The sequence below is a fragment of the Talpa occidentalis genome, unplaced genomic scaffold (genome assembly GCF_014898055.3).
Source record: "Talpa occidentalis isolate TD23 unplaced genomic scaffold, MPIMG_talOcc4v2.1 talOcc4.8, whole genome shotgun sequence".
In the NCBI taxonomy this organism is placed as follows: domain Eukaryota; kingdom Metazoa; phylum Chordata; class Mammalia; order Eulipotyphla; family Talpidae; genus Talpa; species Talpa occidentalis.
The window spans coordinates 32,827,906-32,848,885 of NW_023605194.1; the positions used below are offsets into that span (position 1 = coordinate 32,827,906).

General features: G+C 47.1%; 1 protein-coding gene across 1 annotated transcript in view; it reads left to right on the forward strand.

Moving 5' to 3' along the window:
* GRID1 (glutamate ionotropic receptor delta type subunit 1) overlaps window positions 1-19,082 on the forward strand; it is a 598,797-nt gene extending 579,715 nt beyond the window's left edge. The window contains exons 14-16 of the mRNA XM_054690113.1: window positions 2,179-2,345; window positions 8,610-8,850; window positions 18,364-19,082. Coding sequence (XP_054546088.1) covers window positions 2,179-2,345; window positions 8,610-8,850; window positions 18,364-18,792 — 837 coding nt within the window. The 3' untranslated portion in view covers window positions 18,793-19,082. The remainder of the gene's footprint in view (window positions 1-2,178; window positions 2,346-8,609; window positions 8,851-18,363) is intronic.
* The last annotated feature ends 1,898 nt before the right edge of the window (window positions 19,083-20,980 follow it).

Here is a 20,980-nt window from a genome sequence, read left to right on the forward strand (position 1 = left end):
AAGGACCTCTTTTCTGGACTGCCTCCTCCTAGTTAGCAGCAATTTGTGGCTGAGACATTGCCAGCATCCTTCCCATGTTTCCTGTCTTGCCAGCTTAGGCCAGCAGGAGTATAAATGCAGCTTCCTTCATGCAGCTGTGCTTACCTGTCACTTCGCCCAAACCGAAGACACTAATGCTCATGACTTGCAGAAATCCAAGGGGCCTTAAGAGTGGCCGGCCCGGGCTTTCATCAGTGTCCGTTTCTGCTCCATCTGAGCCATCTATTTTTTTTTCCTTCTTGGACCATCACTTGAAAGTTAGAAATGAATCTGATCTTAATTCTTCCTTCAACATGACATGCCCTTTTGAAATCGTACAAATAACAATGTCTGATTGTCATGTTGAATTGTGAGCATGGATGGGAAATGCTCCAAAGTCAGACTAAAGCCAAATATTAGGTCATAAGTCAACATTTTGCTGAGAAACTCAGTTATAAGAAGTTGAAAATTTATATCTTTTCATGAGAAAACTTGTTTGCCAGCAGGAAAAAAATTCAAAGACTGTTATCTTCCCATGTGGAGGGAGAGAGATGAGTATAATTTGGCAACCTGGGTCAAATCCTTTAGGACTTCTGAAATTGGCTTGGTCGCATGATGAGGCTTTGTTGTAATATTTGGATTGCTCCCTGGGGTGAAAGTCAATGGGTGGCATGGGTGTGTGGCATTTCTTACAAGGTTTTTGGGCAAAATTGGTGAATGACTAGGAATAGCCTGTTCCTGCTGGGAAGGCCACACTCTGACCACAATTTCTTCTGATGGAAAACTTCTGACAAGAAAACGAGCTCCCTGGGGCCAGGGTACTTAGGGACCCCAAAGAAGCAAAATTTCGACTAGCTTCATTTCAGCAGCTGTGGTGCTCTTTGGAGTGTCTCAGGTTATGAAAACTCAAGAGAATAAAGGCAGGAGACCTGAGCAGCAACAGTGCCATGAAGCTTGTGCCTTGCTAGGTAGCTGGTGAGCTAAGCTATTGTCTGTGAGGTGCCAGCCCTGCTAAGTGCAGACTGAGGCCTTTTAGCATCTGGCATGAACTGTGGCAGGAGGGAAGGAAAAGGCAAAGAGACCTCTGCTCACTATGGAATGAAAACCAGGCACTTTGCTGCATGAAGAACATGATGCTCTATTTTAAGCCATTCAAGTGGCAGTGTTTAGTTTATATCCCCTTCCAAAAAGCAAAGCAGCTCACATTCCTTCTGAGTGCGCAGACTTCAGACAAAGTCAGAACTGGATGTTTTCTGTGGATATGTGTGATAGAGTGGGATTTCAGCTGTGGCCACAGCCAAATTCCTGATGGAATAATCTGGAGTCATTGCATTTATATACAAATGGAGCAGAAACCCACTCCTCTGAGTGTGTGGGTGTGTTCCTGTGCATGTGTGCATATAAATGTGTGTATGTATGTGTGTACATCTGGATGAGCTCATGCATGTATGCATATGTGGACACACTCTTATACAGGCAGTGGAAGACAAGTCGCAGAAACACAGCTTGGCATCACAACAATTAGGACCCTCTCCCTCCAGGAGTCTTCCCCATGCATAACAGGTTTGTGACCTAGATATTAAATCATGGCCACCTGGGGGCACTGAATGTAGGGCTATCACCCCTGTTCACCTTAAGCAGGGCTGAGTCAGGTTCTAAGTAGAAATATAAATTAAGGGGATACTATTATATTCCCCCTACATCTCTGACCAGAAAATCTCAGTTCCCTGGGGTCAAACTTTCTACACTTTCCAAGGTGAGCCCGCTAACCTGAGAAATAGGATCATGTCACTGCCCAGGAGGCTAGTCTTAGATCTTCCTACCACCATCTTCCTACTCTCCCCACAGCTGTGAGATGAGCTGCACCAAATGGGGACAACACCTGAACAATGATGTAAGAAAGAAATAAACAAACAAACAAACAAATAAATAAAGCAAGCTGCAGGAGGCAATGTCACATCCTTTCATGTCTAACCACAGAAAGTAGCATCATAGTGGTGCACTTTGTAGACCAGAAAATAGAAAAGTTTGTAGTGCTGACTGGTGGGCAGGAAGAACATTTAGGAAGGGTCCCTCAAATCCTACTATCGGGATGCCTCCCTGCTCACACTAATACAGCAGCTAGGCCCACCTGGATTCACAGTGGTTTTGGTTTTTCAGGCAAAGAAGGGGAACTATGCCTTTCTGTGGGATGTGGCCGTGGTGGAGTACGCAGCCCTGACAGATGATGACTGCTCCGTTACTGTCATTGGCAACAGCGTCAGCAGCAAGGGCTATGGGATCGCCTTGCAGCACGGCAGCCCCTACAGGGACCTCTTCTCCCAGAGGTAAGAATGGTCAGCAGGTAATTCCAGTAGCCACTCGAACTAGGGGTGGAGTATACTTTCTCCTAAGAGATGAGAGACAACTCAAACTTGTTGAGTCATCACATTCTCTCAGCGCTGATTATATACTGACTATATAGCTCTTTCTCCCCTCACCCCAGCTATTCTGTGCCAAGTCCTGGAATAAGTAAGATGAATTAAGAAGAACTACGTGGTCCCCCCCCATGCAAGTGAAGGTTCTAATGGAAAGCGATGTATACACAGGGCAGTAAGTTCAACAACGAGGACATCCTGGGAATGGAGGAGGACATCTGACCAGACTCAGGAGACTAGGGAGGACTTTCTAGAAGAGGCGATGCCTGAGGCCTGAAGGAGGAGCAGAAGTTGGCCAGAAAAGCTCAATCACTTATAATTAAATGAAAAATTAATTGCATCTGGCAAGAGCCCAATAATCACTCTTTAAGATAAATGCAGAGTGAGGATACTCAATTAGAAGAATTAAAAAAAGTGGGGTCAGAGAAGCAGGTGGCCTCCATATTCACATGCACACAGCCATAGGGGCAGGTGCTGCCAGTGGGCATGGGACCTGGCCCTCCACTGCAGAGAGTGGACAGAGGCTCATTACTGCCTCCCCATCCTCCCCAGATCAGCTTCTTGAAAATTAATACTTGCAAATGGTAGCAGGGATTGTGAGAAGGAGGGCAGCATAGTTAGAATGTACTAACAGAAGCAAAGCACTTGGATACCTTCCACCAAAAATGATTATAGTTGGCATTGACCTATTCAGCTTCCCATGAGATTTGCTGGTATGAGTCCAACCCTTGAGCCTGATCTTCTCTAGACTTCTGGGCATGATCAAGTTTCCACGTGCTCAGTCCGGACACCTGGCCTGCTTCCCTGAGAAAAACAATCTGTCATCCCACTGCCTTTTTTCTACCACAGGACCTTGTCTTAGTCTTGGACCAGCTCACCTGGTCTTACCTGAGAGGGTGGAAGTGAAGAGCATGGGTGAGCTCAGTGGCTTTTCACAGGAGCCAGCCTGCTAACCGGACCTCTTGTCACCAAGGACATCTAAGCCTTGGGTCCAGCACCCACATCTGTGATGTCCCATCCTGGAGGGTAAAGGGGCTATAGAATCCAGAGGAATCTCCAAGGACAGGCTCTGCCTTGAACTACCAAAATCCAAAATGTGGCAGAAAAATCTAAGTGAAAAGGCAGCCCCGGTGCCCAGGCTGAGAACACCCAGCTGAAGGCATTCCAGCACGGAGGCTCATCCATTTGGCGGGGTGAGAGTCCTTAGCAATCATCTGCTTAATGGCCGAAGCTCGGAGAAAGTCACTGACTCGGAGGGTCATCCAACCGCTAGAGCTGCTGGAGGAGAATGCAGGACCCCTCAGTCCTGCTGTGGCCAAGTTGCCACCAGGGCCCTGAGCCCCACCACCTCCCTTGACCATTAGGTGCCAATCGGACTTTTCTGCCCATGAGAACCTGAGCCTAAGCCTCATCAGAGAAAAGCCCAGGGGGGAGCCTGCCACCGTCCATTCAGGGGCTAGTGTACAGAACTGGGGAAGGGCTAGAACTAATGAAGTTAAAGGAGGCTTTTGGGGTTTCTCCAGAATTTAATCAAGTATACATCTGTGCCGCCCTTTGCTCCCTGGAGCAGAGAGCGACGACAGGAGAGAAGGAGGAGGAGCGATTTATCAAATGCTCAGATTAAAGGCATAAAGGAAGCATAGTTTCTCTCCAGGCTGTGTAATGCATTAGTGTTCCTGAAGTTTACACCAGTTGGTTTCTGAGACGGGAGGCTCAGGGCATTCCACAGACCGTCAAGCTGTGAGCACCTTTCTGAAACAGATGGCAAGGAAGCCCTTGGGACTTACAAAGCAACAGCACCACCACCAAGACAACTACTGTGCCCCAAGACAGAGCTCTGGGAGGACAGGTTCCCCAGCAGGGGCAGCTTAGGGATCCCCTACACACTAACTGCTCAGAGATCACCTGACAGTCTGCTGAAGCGACTGTGTGGCACTGGGGAGAGGGCGAGGCGGGTTCTCAGCTGGATTGTTAAATGGAGCCGGGGCAGTGGGGCAGGTAGAGGTGGCCAGGGATGGGCATGGGGTATCTCAAACTCGGTCAGAAGCAGACTGAGTAGATAAGTGGGGGGGGGGGTGATAGGTTCTCTTCTCCACTATGATAAGTCTTGTTGGGAGCTGAACAAATTGGATGTCCTTTGTGTGGCCCCGAGGACAATGGGCAGGACAAGCGTGGAGGGTGGGGTCTCAGAGCAGCAGGCTCCCCCGGAACAGGTCGTGCATTTCCTATCCACTCACTGACCCCACAGAGGAGGTCAGTGGAGGCTCTATTTAAAATACTGCCCCACAGATCATGCTCAGTGCAATAAGCCAGAAAGAAAAAGAAAAATACCGGATGGTCTCACTCATTGCAGGAATTTAGAAAACCTAAATAAGGGACCAGGAGAAAGACTAATTATAATAAAGTAAAAATCAAAATCAACAAGCAACTATACACCAGAGACACACTAGGGGGGGTAGAGGGAGGAGGGATTAGGGTCAAAACAAGGGGGGTGGGAATTGTATGGGGAATATAACCAAGATGAAAATGCATACATTGTGCAAAAATGAAAAATGATGTAAAAATATATAAAATAAAATAAAAAAAAATATTGCTCCACAGAGACCCTGTGGTCTGCTCCCCTGACCCGAGGGTTAACCATAGACAAAAATGGTCGGTCTAGTTTCCTTGTCATTCCAGCAAAAAAAGGGACTTGTTACTCTTTGCTCTCATCAGAGGCCATGTTCTCTGTGACTATAAGTAAATATCCCCAGTGGACTGTGCTGGCCTCCTGTGACATTTTCGTCTGTCTCTATGTTGCAGCCCCTCAATGGCCTGGACACGTCCTTGACCCCCCTACCTGGCAGACAAAGGTTGTCTGCAAGGGGCAACACTCAGACCACAAGTTTCCAACTTAACAGCTCCAATGGGTCTTTCAGAGGCTCTATTGTATGGCTACTCAGAGCATCAAACTCTGAGCTGAGCCAGGGGTTTGAGGGGAAGACAGGCAGGGCCCAGAAGCAATGCTTCATGCCCTTTACTGTGAAAGGGCCCTGTGTAAAATAGCAGCTCCCCCATCTTTTCTGAAACAGCCTTAACCTTCTTTCCTTCGTTCTGGAAATTAAGCTACTTCTTTGACTATGGATATGCTCCCTTGGCTTGGCAGAGGGCAGTCTATAGGCTAGGACTCGTGTGCATTGGGGTGTGGGGGAGGTTGAATGCCGCAGTCCCTTTGGGGACCATGGGCATGCAGAGAGGGCATTCAATAAATGTTTAGAGACTTAATAGCCATTTGTAGAGCACCTACTGTGTAGCGGGCTCCACAGCTATTGACTAAAGGAAAGCACCTGCAATTATATCTGTCTGGAAAATAGAACAACTGGCTCAGGAAGTGGCTATTATCGCTCTGGCTTACTCATAAGCAGGGATAGAGATTATTATGGTGTGCGTTAGTTTAGCATCGTTCTAGAAGTCATTTTGTGCCCATACTTGTTTTATCTTTCCTCTGTTGCTTTCACATTTACATTTTCCTTTTTGGTTTGTTTGTTTATCATGTTTTAGTCTATGTTTTCTTATACATTGCCTTACATTCTTTCTTGAGTAATTTTGAACAGAAAAATACATACAGTTTGGAGGAGCAGGGGAAGATGCATCAGGAAAATTAAGCAGCCTGACTTTGCAGTCAATGAGCAGAGGCGCAGGGACCTGGCCCTAGAGCCATGCCTTGGCCAGACACTCACTGCCCTCCATACCAAACCTGATCCTCAGAGGGCAGGCTGACTGCACTTTATAGCCTGGTGTTCTGGAAAGAGCAAGGCCTCCTGGGTCAGCATGATCCACCTCTGAAGCTCGACTTTGTTACCTTTTTTTTTTTTTTCCCCTACTATAAGGATCAAAACAATGTCACATGCTAAGTTCCTACTATAGTTTCAATAAAAGTTAGTTCATACCAATTATGGAGTCATAGGGCTGCTGGTCAATTTGGCCACCACGTTGGACAACCACAAATCAGCTTTTATCGAGCTGTTATTACTTACCAGCTCTTGAGTTGAGTGGTCTGCATGTGTTCCCTCCTAGGTGCATTTATTATGTTCTCAGATTTCCGTGAAGAGACAGCAAAAGTGGAGAGATTTCTTAACATGGTTAGTGTGGTGGCAGAGTCTGGATGTGAACTGATATCTATCAGAGCAGATTCTGCAGTCACTGTGCAGTGCAACAGCAGCTTTACCGTGAGTCTTCTTCAAGATCCTGAGCTCTTGCATAGCCAACCTGGGGTTCCTGTAACTGCTACAGGCCCAGCCTACTCAGTAGAGGCTTAATTAATGGTCAGTCGGCACGAGCCCGAACACACGGACAGGCAGCCTCCCTGACATATCTTGGGCCCTGCGAGGCAATAAGCCTCTGCAGCTGCCCTTTTGTCATGGGATGTGCCACGTGCATGCTGAGCACAACCCCACGCTACACAAATGCACATGTTAGTCATGCATTTTTCTCAGCAACCAACCCCCTACATGTACAGCCACATTCTAAGTCTGTTGTGCTTGTCTGTGCCCTGGGCACTTAACAGACATTATCTCGCACCACTACTATTTTAATTTATATTAGTTTTCACTGTTCAGTTAATATATCCAGGCAGTTATTTATTCAACAAACAACCATTGATATCCCCAGTAGCCCTGTACATGCTCAGGGGAAAACATGGAGAGAAATGCACACCCCTTGGCCAGAAGGATCTACTCATCTAGCTGGGATGATGAGGAAACTGAGGTTAGCAGGGGTAATTCACTTGGCCTGAGACACTCCAAAGCCTCCTCTTGAACTGAACCAGGATATTCCAGCCAACAAGAGGCCATGTTTTGCTGGACTCATGATATTGATAGGCCAGGGGACACTGCAGGCTGTCATTCTCCCCCGCCACCACAGACGTGCACGGAATTGAGCTCAGCCTCAGCTGTGGTCACAGCTGTCCTGCAATGCTGCAGGTCCAGGGCAGAGACTGCTCAACCAGCCAGTTGGCAGTGAGTTTCCCTTGGCTTAAAGAGCCACTGCTCTTGAACTGTGCTCACACCAGGGGGCTGAGAGAGGTCACTGCTTGTTTGTCAGCTGAGAATTACCATGCACAGGGCTTGGATCACCACACATAGGAAAGCATGGGTGTGCAGAGCCTGGGGGCTGTCAGATACCACTGTCTTAATTTCCCACTATCCTCTTCGCCCACTGCTTTCTATCTCACTGGCCATGTTTTAGCTTCTCAGACATACTGAGCACTTACCCCAGACAAGACTGTCAAACATGGTTCTAGTCTCAGAAAGTTTCTTCCTCTCCTTCATTGAATACCAACTCTGCCAACCACAAATTTTACCACACTGTGCCTCAATTTCTTTTCTGGAAAAATGAGAAAATGTAAATAACCATCTCAAATGTTTGGCAAGGGAGTGTAGCACAATTTGTCAAGCACTGAGGATACCTTCCAGCACACAGAATATGCTAGACTAGTGAGAGCTGTTTTACCATTAATCACCCTTCAGGTTTGCACTTACCTGTCACCTCTTGGATGATGTCTTCTCCAACCCTCCAGTCTAGCCACCTGCCATTGTGCCACTTCCAGGCGACTTGCTTTCATCTCCTTGTATTGATCACAGCTTCTGTCTCCACATCGATTGCTCTAATTGCTTCAATGCCCATGTCTGCATCTCTGACAGGAAGCTCAGCAGCATTGAACATTGTACATGGCACAATGCAGATGTGCTTCAGGTGGAATGAATGAAAGATTTGGTGAATCCTAGTGAGAGGTGAAGGATATCATTAGTGAAGTTTGATAGAAAGCACCATGTTAGCAGGAACATCCTGGACCCACAGTCCAAGTGTTTGCTTATTCACTTCTGTGTTTCCTGAGTTTTCCCTCAATACTTGTGCGGGACCCTATGTGAAGGGCTCACATACCTTGCTACTGGGCAGGGGGCTGTGTGGGAGAAGGCATTGAGGCTTTTGAGGAAGAGAGTAACAAAACTGCCATGTGCTTTAGGGGAGGCACCCTGCCTCCAGCCTCGAGAAGAGATTGAGAATGGAAAAGCTGGAGCAGGAGCTGCTGTGACAGTTCAGTTTTGTCTCTGGTAGGGCCACCTTGTAAAGGAGGGGCCCTGGGGCTGTGCTAATGTGGTGCTGGGTGTGACTCACCTGAACTATGTCTTGTAGGATCCTGGAGCTGCAGGACACGGGGGACCTGGATGTGCTCAAGCAGAAGTGGTGGCCTCACACAGGCCGCTGCGACCTCACCAGCCATGCCGGTGCCCAGGCCGACGGCAAATCCCTCAAGCTGCACAGCTTTGCTGGGGTCTTCTGCATCCTGGCCATTGGCCTCCTCCTCGCCTGCCTGGTGGCTGCCCTGGAGTTGTGGTGGAACAGCAACCGGTGCCACCAGGAGACCCCCAAAGAGGTCCGTGCCCTGGGTCCATTTTCTCCCTTTCAGCCCTGGAGGGCCACTCTGGGCCATGCAGCGGGCGGTTTTCTTCCAGTTAGTATTGGCCTGAGTCAATTGTCTGGAGACAGCCATTTTATATCGGGGAAATGGTGTTTTATTTTTTATTTTAAAGCCAGAAAACAAATGTAGGGGATGTTTTCTTGCTTGAACAAAGTGCCAAGGCACCAGCCATGGCCACTAAAGTCCTGTATTTATCTATAGAGCAGATACAGCATGAGCAGCGCCAGAGAGCCCTTCCCCACCCTGCCCCGCCCATGTGCCTCCACCCTGACCTGGAGAGACCAGCTGTAGGGTAAGAGAGGAGACGGCATTCCTTTCCAGTTCTCTTTACTTCCCAAGGGCCACGGGGCCCTGCTCTCCCAGTGTGCAAGTGGGAACCGGCCCCTCCCCCTCCTTTCACCCCCTTCCCTAATCCCTTCCCTACTTCTCCTTGCAGGGCCCAGCCTTGCCCAAGTCCCTCTAGGGCATGCCCAGCTCAGGGACCACTGTGGCTCTGTCCTCACACTTCCTGGCTGTGAGTGCCAACCCCAAACTGATTCTGCCCGGGACTCTTGGTTCTCATTGGGCTTTTGCTTTTCTTCAAGCTCATTTGTAGTGACAATTCCTCTGAGAGAGGGTGGCAAAGAGCATCACTTGGGGATGATGCTTTGCTGGCAGAAACCTACACACAGGCCCCCAGGCCTGTCACTGTGTGCTGGGTATATTTCCATTACTTCTAGAATCACAGCCCCCATCATAGATGATGTTGACACAAACAGGTATATTTTTTCAAACAAAAAGCAATAAAATAACAAACCCAAAGAGGCAGCATCTTCATGGCCACCACCTCTGCAGCCTGGAGACTGGCTGCCATAGCCTTAGACTGCCATAGCCTTAGACATCAGCCTGTAACGGAGCCCTGGCAGGGTAGGTGCTGAGAAAAGACTCTCCTTTCATACCAGGCGGCGGATTTTGTCATTACACTTAGTTTGTGGTAGAAGGACTTTGCTGTTTGACTCAGCATGTCTGAGACGTTCTGGGGACTTCCATCTTTTTCTCGTGCCTTCTGTTTACTCCCATGAAAGGAGATTCACCCCAGCTTGCACAGCTCTCCCATCAAACCTGGATAATAGAGACAAGGAAGGGACACATTTCAGGAAAACCCACTGAGAGAACAGGTCATAGTGTCCTCCCAAGCTTCTGATGCTACTGGAAAATTTTCTGTTAAGTTTCTGGGAAGGATGGTGAATTATTCTGACAAGGGTTTCTAAGGAAGGACCATATGGAGCCTTCTCTCCATATGTCAGCCTGCTCCTCATGTCAGCTTCCCTTTACCCATTTCTTAATACCCAGGTCACTGAGCAAAGAAGCATCAGTGAGTGGCCAGAGTGGGGTAATCTGAAGTCACTCCCAGTCAGAGCAGGGAGGTCCAGATCCCTTTGCACCCACTCTCCATGTTATTTGGTTTGATTTCTTCCTAAGCCCACAGCCTGTTTTACTCCATGCAAATGGCCCTTAGAACAGAGGAGCAGGAGAGGATCCCCAGGTGGGTGAGTGTTATGCTGACATTGAGGTGCTATCATGGCATGGAGTGGGCAGCAGAGGGTCCTGGGACATAGCCTCAGATTCTGTACTACAGAGTGTCCTTTATAAACCAATGCTGTTCAGCTCAACTTGTTTAGTGACAGATCCAATCCACATAGTCCAGAATCGTGTGTGTGTGTAGGGCTGGGGACTGAGAGAGGAGAGTGATGTTGAGTAACAGACTGATGGCTTGTTAGAAATACATAGGAGACAGAAGGAAAAAAAGAAGGACCAAGAGACCATGGGGTGACCTAGCTGTGAGGAACAGTAAAACATCTCATCATCCTTTCTGGCTTCTGCGTAAGCCTAGGTTCTTAGGCACAAAAGGACAGGATGACATATGCAGGTCCTGCTTAGAAAATGTGGAACTTTCTGCCTGAGCCACTGCGCTGCCTCTGGGTAAGAATGAGGACTGATGAAGAAGCAGGTTAGAAAAGCATGCTGCCTGCCTTTCCACCAGCCCCTTCCTGTGTTGCTAAGAAGAGGTGCACGGTGAAAGGAGAAAATATTCCATCTTGCTCCTGTTTTAATGGATTTCTGATTTTTCAAGTGGCATTTCTCCCTCTCTACCCTTCTTCCTTTAATTAGTATATTTATAGGGGCACAGCCCATGTTCTCAGGACACTTCTCTGCATGGACAGATGTGGCAGAGAGGTCTCCATCCTACTGATCGGGGACATCTAAAAGAGAGAAGCAGGCAACCGTGGAAGTGCTGAGAGGCGCCCATCCCAGCCAGAGCATGGTGGGGACTTAGAGGGGTGATGGATTGGTTGGAGAAAAGTCCCCGGGACTTGGGGGTTGTAAAGCCTGAGTGTTAAAGGATAGATACAAATCCTGGAGCTGGAACTCCAGAATGGAAGTGGCTTTTGGGCAGGTAAACAAAATCATGGGAGGGAAACAAAGTCCTCACCCCTTCTGCAGCTCCGAGGGCTGGAATGTGGGTGTCAGCCAGGAGATGTGAGGGTCAGAGACTGGTGTAGGAAGCAGGGACTTAACTCTGAAAGACTTAGGTGCCAAGGGGTTTGGACCTCATCTTGTAGGCCGAATAGAAACCAGAATAGGATCCAGAAAGGGGGTGGAAACAGCAGAAGAGTATCTTTAAAATCTTCAACAAATAACGATGGTATTTAATCCAGAACTACTTTGTGTTACCAAATGAACATTTTTATGAAGCAGCATTTGCAATTAGGTGAGAATGTCTGGTTAATTTTAGAATGTTTCATTTGGGGGCATTAACCATATTTCCTAAGAGCCAAAAAACACCTGCCTTTGGGTCAAGTCTTAGTATGGTTAGTGGCTGGTGCGGGGATGTCTTCAGCATGTGGACACCTATTTGAGAAAGAGTAGGAATGCACCGTCAACCCCTTCATATTCATGTGGGTTCAAGCTCATTTTTTTCTAAGGAATCAGATGATTATGTAGTTACCCAGTGCAGGTGAGCACAGCAAGCTCTGCGGGTGCAGTACAGAGCCTCCTTCTAGATTTATGGAGAAAGTGGAGCCATTGCTCTGAGAATAAAATATTCATGAAATAAAGATGAGAACTGCACAAATGGGAGATGACATGAGGAGGGAGAGATGAATCATCTGTCACTGCGCTGGGAGCTTGGACTTGTTGTTTCCTTCCTTGCCTGAGCTCCCCTGGTCCTTGCCTCCATGGCAGACAGACGCCAGGGTGGCCAGCCAGCGAGGGCAGAAGCACAAACAGGCCCCTCTCTTCTGGCTTCTGTCTGCACACCTCCACACAAAGCCTCTGCTCTCCTCTGTGGAAGGCTTGTTGCTAGGGATCATCCCCTTGGCTTTAAACCCTGTGCTCCCTGCATGGCTCTGATGTCTCTTTCCAAGTAGAGAGTTTATCTTTCCCCACTTCTATGCCAGCCTCACAGTGTGGCCCTAAGGACTCAATGAGGGGAAAGCAATTCGAGAGTCTTACGCAGCACTTGCTCCACAGGGCGTGCTTGGTGAATGGTGGCCAATGGGCTTCTTCCTCTCAAGAGACTTGTGATAGGCAGTAAGGAAAGTGGGGAAGATGAGTCACATCTTAGGACACCTTCTTTGTACCAGGAAAATTACATATTATCTTCTTATCTTTCCTTGACTCTTCAAGATATGGACTATGAAAGATGTGTCTTACAATGGTCTGCCCGATGGGTGTGTGCAGGAGCAGGGATCCTACATGGTGTTGTTCGAAGGGTTTGAGATTAAAAGGGATGGCTGAGATATCTTCCCTGAGTCAGACTCCTGGTTCCTCACTAGACATTTACATTCCCTGACTCCAGTTTGTCTCTGCTGAAAACTAAGCATGGCCAGTGGCTACACTGTTGAAATCTATCATCTTGGCTTGGGGTTAGCACAGTGAGTGTGTTTCAGCCCTTGGCCCAGGGCCTTCTAGTAAGAAGACACTGAACACTTACCTTACATTAGCATGTACCCAAAATGAGCTCAGACCTCACTCCCTGCTGTAAAACACTACCCATCTCCATGGGCCTCCTCCCTGCATATGCTCATGCTGGGTGTGATTCCAAGTTGCTGCTAATGGTCTCCCTGCCTGCCTCTGCTTCTAGTCTGCTTGCACTTTCCATCTCTGCCCATTTCTGGAACAGTGGAATCTCTTGTGTAAAGGTGATGAATATAACTGAAGTATTGAGCACCTTCTGTGCACCGGGAACCAAGATGAACACTTTACCAAGAATATTAGCTCATCTGGTTGTAGGAGCTCAAAGTATTGAATGAATGGACCATTCTGGTCCTCCTATAAACAAAATGTTATTAATGTTGAATTGTGTAATCATTGCAGTTGGATCAATGGCTTCCAATCCTGGCTGCACATCAGAGGTGATTAATCCTAGAGCTTTTTACAAATACAGATGCTCGGGCTCCATTCCCCAAAGGGTCATATTAGGTAGATCTAGACAACTGTAATTTCTAGAACTCCATATGCTCTTTTGATATTCTGCCAAGGGTGACAACCGTTGGTCCATTCCATCCTTCCATGGGGAAATTGGAAACATGCAGCCTGGAGTAGTGGAAAAGTGCCCAGAGTTTTAGAGCCAGATGGAGGTGATCTCTGATCCCGACATTCCACCTGGAATTGTTATCTTGAGCACAGATCTTTGCAATGAGCCTGGGCTCACCCTGTGTGTGCCTGCTCTACCACCTGTCACAAGAAATGTACATTAGCTCCTTCATCTCATTGCCCTCCCCTACAAAATCTGCAAAGCAACCCATCATGAGGCTCTGAAAACCTCCCCAGAATCTCCTGAGACCAATTCATTGACTACTTCATCCAGCTACTTTGCTCTTACCCAATCATGACTCTCAGAGGCCCAGCTTACTCCTCAGGGGTCTGGAAAATCTTCATAGTCACACTTAAGAAGATCATGTTCATGGCCTTTCTCCAGGCCTTTGGGTCTCGTTTACCTGCTGGGTCTCCCTGGTAATAGGAAAAAGGCTCTTACAACTGTCCCACTCAGGTGGGAAGTCCCTCATCCCATTTTGTTCCTGCCTAACTTAAAATAAACGCTGTTGGACTCCAAACAAAGTCAGTTCTAATGAGTCCCACGTGTAACCAACTGTTACACAGATGATAGTTTAGTTAATTACCGCTTTCCAATACACTGTATTATTTCCACATTGGTGAACAGCGGCTTAATTACAGAACTTTATATCTCTGCAAGACAATGCCTGGGAGAGGGTCCCCAGCAAACTCTGTTGGTGCATCTCTTTTCATGTTTAATATGAGATGAGAAATGCAGAGCTGGATTTCAGCCGAATCATGGATAAATGCAGTCAGTGAATTTTATGTCATATTCAGGGATGTTTGACTAGGTCAGTTACCTGTGGTAAATTAATGAAGGAAGCAGTAAGCTTCCAAGTCTCTTTCCACAGCTGTCATTACCTGGTTGAACACCGAAACCTTGAGATAATGAGGATGTAAACCAATGTAGTTCACATAAAAAAAGTCCATTATTTGAATTTGCATAACATAATAGAATGTCCCATTTTGCCTAAAATATAATTATTCAAATCACTTCTGCCTCTCCTTGAGCAGGTGGATTATTTCTGCCTCCATTTTTCTTGGCTAGGGGGCCAATAGGCAGAGTTTAGTGTGTGCTAACTTTGTAATCCCAGGTGATCCAAGAAAAACATTCTTCCAGGGCTTCCAAACCAAGTGGGTTTTCTCCAAACACTGTACCTCAGATCTGCACCAAAAGTGGTGGGAGCTGGCAGCTTAGACATGTTATACCTAGAAACCAGCTGCCTTGGTTTTCAGAGGAGAGAGAGGGGCATTTGCTTGAGTTCTACTCATTTTCTTGTTCAGTTGTATACCCAATAAAGGAAGCTCATGATGGTATCCTTTCCTTTCACAGTTTGTTTTTGTGCTGGAGCTACCAGCTGTTATAGTACTTGAATGTAATGAGGGTCCACTGCATTTGGGGTAGAAGGTTCCCCTGGACAATTTGTTCAATTGATATGGACATTTTCTCTATGTCCTGGCATGGAGAGCTTATTGGCTAATGAATCACCTCAACTGGGAACTGATGAGCACAGCTTTGCCATCCTTCATATAACTGCTTCTTTTGTCCTTAATTTGAAGCAAGAAAAATAAATGGATTTAAGCAGCTATGTTTTCAAGTCCTCTCCTGTAGGAATGCTCACTCTGGACAATTGAGCCACCTCTATACTCATACCCTGGGCATGTCTTTATTCTAGATGTTTTGCTGTGATTTTATTAATTCCTCACAGCTGTGATTATTAGGTTGCTTTTGAGATTTATCCCTTTTATGATACTACACTCCCCCAACAACTTCAAAAGCTCTTCTCCCTTTTTTCATAGGTGGAAGATTTCATTTCAGAGAACTTTGAAATGAAGATTTCATTTCAGAGACCTACAATTTTCTTCAGACAGTTTGAGTTGGTTGTCTCCCTTGTGTTTTGTTCCTCTAGCCTTAGGCAGAGAGAGTGCCTTTTATTCTGCCCCATTCTCAACTCTCAGTCTCCCTGTGGCCATCTTGAGCAGGGAGTGCTCCTTTATCTCCAGGGCCTTTCTAAAGAGGGAGCATCTCCTGAACACTTGTTGTGGCCCAATGTTCAATTGACTCTGAAAAAATAGGCCATACCCTCTCTTCTGACTGCCAGGGTAGACACAGCTGGATTTCAAAATCGCCTCCCACTTCAAATTAGTCCTCTCTTATTAGACTCTATTTTCTTCCCCAGTGGGCCCTTAAAGGAAAATACAAAGAGGGAAAAGGCAGATTATGCAACTAGCCAGTTCTTCTGGTGGTGCAGTATCGCTTCATCATCAATTTTATTTTGATGCCTAGCAAGGGTAGCCAGCCCTTCCAGCCTTACTCAAACTTTGCTGACTGCAAAGAGAAGAGAAATTCACATTATGAAACACCAAAAATATATGAAATTCTCGCAATTTTTCCAGTTACCCGGCTCTCTGGTACCAGTGTGTACCCTTCATACATTTGAAATGAAAATAACCTGTAGATACACATATTTTCCAAAACAGCTATAGCACTAACATTGGCTAATGCAGATGAAGGAGCTGTAGAAGAAGCATTTCAGAAGCTCAGAAAAGCTTGAAGAGCAAAATGGGTGACAACAGGTGTTAAGACTTGTCTGGAAGGCTGGTAGGTAAGATCCAAAAGGCTGGTTAGTGAGCAGAAAGTTAGAAGCATGGCCACTATAATGGATGAAATATCAGCCATTCTCTCTTTCTTAATCTCTTAATTCAGGATTCAAATTCAGGCCTATTGCCCTTGCTAGGTCATGGCCCTGCCTGTGATCTACAGGTAGGCAGGGCGTCTGACAACCTTTTATCCAATGGGGAAGAAATAATTGCTCCAAAGCAAATAAACCATGGTCTACTCAGGAAGGGCAAACTGATGCTCAGTGGCCCTAATAAAAGCTTAAAATAGAGTCACATGCAACAGTAAAGACACAGCATAAATAAATAAATCAGAGAAAAAAGGACGGTGGCACCGAGCTGGATCAATCATGCTGTAAGGTGATTCAGAAGAGAACTTGATTTTGTTTTGTTGTATGTTTTATAAATTCTTGAAGGAGTCAGTGAAATACATTGCATGTATCATATTCATTTGGGAAAAATGGAGACTTAGTATGCTCCAGCCAGTCCCCCACATTTCACCCATAAAACTTCCTTCCCAGAAGTGTTCCTAGTGCAGAGATGGTCTTCAAACATCAATGAGCAGGGTTCCCCCCGGGTGGGACTTCAGATCACTACACTCTTGGCTCTTTCCATGAGACTGTGCCAATGATTTCTGATATTATTTACATCTGCAACATCAAACCACAGTGTCCTTCATCTTCAAATTATTGATAGATGGTATCCTTATTCTCAGTTTTCCTCCTGATTTGGGTTGAATTCTTCATTATCTTATGGGTATCACCAGCTTTCTTGTTCTGGGAAAGGTTGTGGGAAAGTTGGGAGATTTATCACCAGAAGACATGCTTTGTGTTGGTCTTGAACTCCACAAACATGTAGAGAGAGCAGTGGCCTTGCTTTCTTCATGCCAGAGGGTATTGGGAACAAGGAGTGAACTGCAGAGACAGCTTCCTCGCCTGAGAAAGATTGGGCTGGGCTTTCATGGGAATTGGCTTTATTATTTTGCACTTATGTGAAGGGGAAGCTCCAACTGAAATGGCTCTTAGGTTATGTGGTTCCTTCATTTCTTTTTGGAAAGTGCATTAGGGCTTTTACATTTCTTTTTTTTTTCTCCAACAACCCTATAAAATGGATAGGAGGTTTTTGTCTGTGCTGTGTGGACATGTACAGCTGAGGCAGTCTTAGACAAGCTGAGGCAGTCTTCTCAGAACAGAGCTTGACATGCTATTTCCCTCTGAGTTCGATGTCAGAGAAGCATAAGCAGTGGGCATGATCTCCCCTGGCACATGAGCACCTGTGCTTCCTGAGAATAAAATCGGACTTCCCCTCCAACACCTCACTGGGGGCTGGCGTGCCTCCTCCATTGTGTAGATGGCCTGTGTCCCACCTCACCTGGGGGAAACTGAGGAAGTACATTACTTATCCTTGTCTTTATGGAGTTTTTAAAAAGTTTGACCTCCTTGATTTATTCTGACATTGTAGACAAATCATCAAGTTACTAGGGAATGATATTTGTTCTATTTTCTTTCCTAAACAAATAAATAAGGAAACAACATAACTCATTGATGTCATTTGCCAATGGAGAAAGAGTCAGGAATGTGAGTCACCCATTTCAGCTTCAAGGTCTCTAGTTCTAGGAAAGTCAGCTGACCCCTGTCACTCTCCTCATTGTCCCCATTGCTCATCATCCAAGAACCAGGCTTCATGAGCCTTCCAGAGAGGGCCATACCCTGTCCCTGGCATCTGTGTGGATTTTCCTCAGGTTGAAGCTGGGCTTCGGGTTGACACAGATAGGACTTACACCAGTTGTAGGTGATTGGGAGGTCAAAGTGTGGCATGTAGATGCTCATACCCAGTTTTTGGAATCTGTGGCATATGCCTAATATGGGGCACATTAGGGGATAAGAACCACCACTCCTTTTTATTCCCAAGGGACTCCTTTCTTCTGTTTCTGCCAGTTCTTCAAAACATTTTCTCCCAAGGGTTGCTTCTGGCAGTGACTGTGAGTCTAAGCAGAGTGTGGAGGGGAGACACAAGTTCCCAAGGCCTGCTCATGTGGCCTTTCTACAAGGGCAAAGTCCTAGACTCCTGGCTCCCCAAGTAACTAAGGGTTGGCCATCCAGCTGAGGGTTGGTGGGTGAAATGGGGGCATGCTTACCTACTGCCCAACAAACTGAGCAGGCTAGGGGTGTTCAGGCCTCCAGAGTTTGTAGAAAGTCAACCTTAGCTTATGTTAGGGTGCAGCCTGACCTTCCTGTGCTTTCCCTCCAGGACAAAGAAGTGAATTTGGAGCAGGTCCATCGGCGAATGAACAGCCTAATGGATGAAGACATTGCTCACAAGCAGATTTCCCCAGCGTCCATTGAGCTCTCAGCCCTGGAGATGGGGGGCCTGGCTCCCAGTCAGGCCTTGGAGCCGACGCGGGAGTATCAGAACACCCAGCTCTCAGTCAGCACCTTTCTGCCGGAGCAAAGCAGTCACAGCACCAGCCGGACACTCTCGTCAGGGCCCAGCAGCAACCTGCCGCTGCCGCTGAGCAGCTCAGCCACCATGCCCTCCATGCAGTGTAAACACAGGTCGCCCAATGGGGGGCTGTTCCGCCAGAGCCCGGTGAAGACCCCCATCCCCATGTCCTTCCAACCCGTGCCTGGGGGCGTCCTCCCAGAGGCCTTGGACACCTCCCATGGCACCTCCATCTGACCGCGCCGCCTGCCCTCCCGCCCGTCCATCCACCCACCCGACCAGCAGAGCTTTTTAATACAAGGAAACAACACAAACCACATACACACATACACACACAGAGAGACTCTTTCATTTTTCTTGTATATATGTGTAAATAATGACAGAATGGAGTGGGGTAAAAGTGTATTTTGAATATTCCCAATTTTCGAAGTCAGTAAAAAAAACACACAAAAACTGTATGAATGACTTTGTAAATTTTGTTCTATATGAATAAAAAGGCAAATTACTTGTGATCATTCTGAAGTGCCAAAGAAGCCCCCTGTTCCTGGGCCTTTCTGAGAGCAGGAGGGGTGATCAGATAAGAAACCTTTCCAGCTGGGGGCAGAGGGGAAGATGAGGAGCTAGTCCCTTTAGAGGAGCCCCAAATGCTGCTTGCCAACTGTCCTGAGTTTCCCTGCCACTGCCCTCTTCTCCTTCCCCTTGTTCCTTCTTTAGTGCTTTCAGGTAGATACAGGCTGCTTTGGCCTGGGCCCTGGGCCACTATGCTGAAGCCTGATCAACTGTCCTTTCAGCCTGGGACTGAGGAGGCTCCCAGGACACAGGGAAATCCCGTCGGTCACCCTACTGGGTGTCATCATGCGTTGCAGGTGTGAGGGGAGCCACTTTTACTGAGGTGACAGTCTCTGAGGGCTTTGATGCTCTAGGGTCATCCTGTTGGCTTTGCTTTTTACTTTCTTTTCCTAGTTTGCAGAATCAACAAGTGGTGGAACAGGAGCAAGGAGGATAGCCCCATCGTTGCCTTGGGAAGACTGGGCCTGGTGAAAGGTCCAGGGGGAGAGGGAGATGCAAGAGTGGTGTGTGGATCAGATGAGGTGGTGGGGCCAGGGGCCAGGTAGAGTGAGAGTATTCTTTTGCATTTGAGACTCATAGTCCCATGTAAGAGAGAAAATTGTGGTCACAGATACAGGGAATCCAGTTTCAAGTCAAAGAATCCTAATTGGAAGAGTCGGGGTTGGGGGTGTGAGCAGCTCCAGGAAGCAGGCTATCATGCTAGGTTATGGGAGTGCTGGGAATAGATCAAAGGGGACGTGTTTATTCAGGTAGGAAGGCACTTTGTGCTGAAAGGAGAAACAGCATAACTGTGTGAGGTGAAGGCAAGTAATTCCCATCATCCAGGGAAGTACCCCCACAAGCAAAAGATGTCTCAGGGCCTTAAACCCTATAGTCTGCCAGACAAGGCCAGATCCTAGCACAAATCTTCCCTCTTTGCTTGACTGCCTTCTCCAGATCAGAAGCCATTAGGAGTGATGCAGTCCCTAGCAGGAATCCCCTTGACGGGGAGCATCATATTGTCTGAAATTCCCAGGGATATCCCTGACCTGGTGAACCCGCAGGGTGACTGTTTCTTAAGCTGGAACAATCTGACAGCCCCACCTCCCTCTATAGGCCTTTCTGGGATAATTATAGAAGCAGAGAAAAGACCACCGGGAGCAGAGTACTAGGAGTAATCAGCTGTATTGCTCCAGCTCTCCTGAAGACAAGGTGATTCTGGTCTAACCTGCCAGGATGGCTTGTGCACAGCCCACACCCAGTACCCTGCCCGAGAGGGGTCCCTCCCCAGCAGTGTTCAGGGAGGTGAGAGCCTGGGTATGTGTTCCTATCGATTGCCTCTCCTACAGTCTATAGAGTTCTACTTATGAGGGTGATAACAAGTCCAGGATTGATTTCTTTCCTAAATCCCCAGTGACATGATTGAGCAGTAAGGAACGGCTGCATCCCATAGTCAGCTAAAAGCACCCTGGAGAGGAGAGTGTTTATAATTATGTTATTTATCTCTGGATGCTGAGAGTAGCCTGATATTAATGCTGCCAAGGCGATCCATTGACATTCCTCCAATCAGAGCGTATAAGGCAGGTGCATGCACATGGTGAGACCTAGGTGGGCTGTGGTACTGAAGAAGAGCAGGCTTCATTTTCTTTCCATCAGCACTTAGGGGGCCCTTCCCTGGATGGTCAATTTTTCGTATATATCTTTGTATTTTTTTAATCAATTTTTTGGTCTCACTGCCTTAGCTCACACCTCATTATGGTTTCTAACCCCTGACATGACCTGTCTTCTGTGGTGTACCATGATTGTCTTATTGAAGAGCTTTGTTTAAAATGGTGTCAGAGAGGAGAGATGGGGTGTGTGTGTGTGTGTGTGAGAG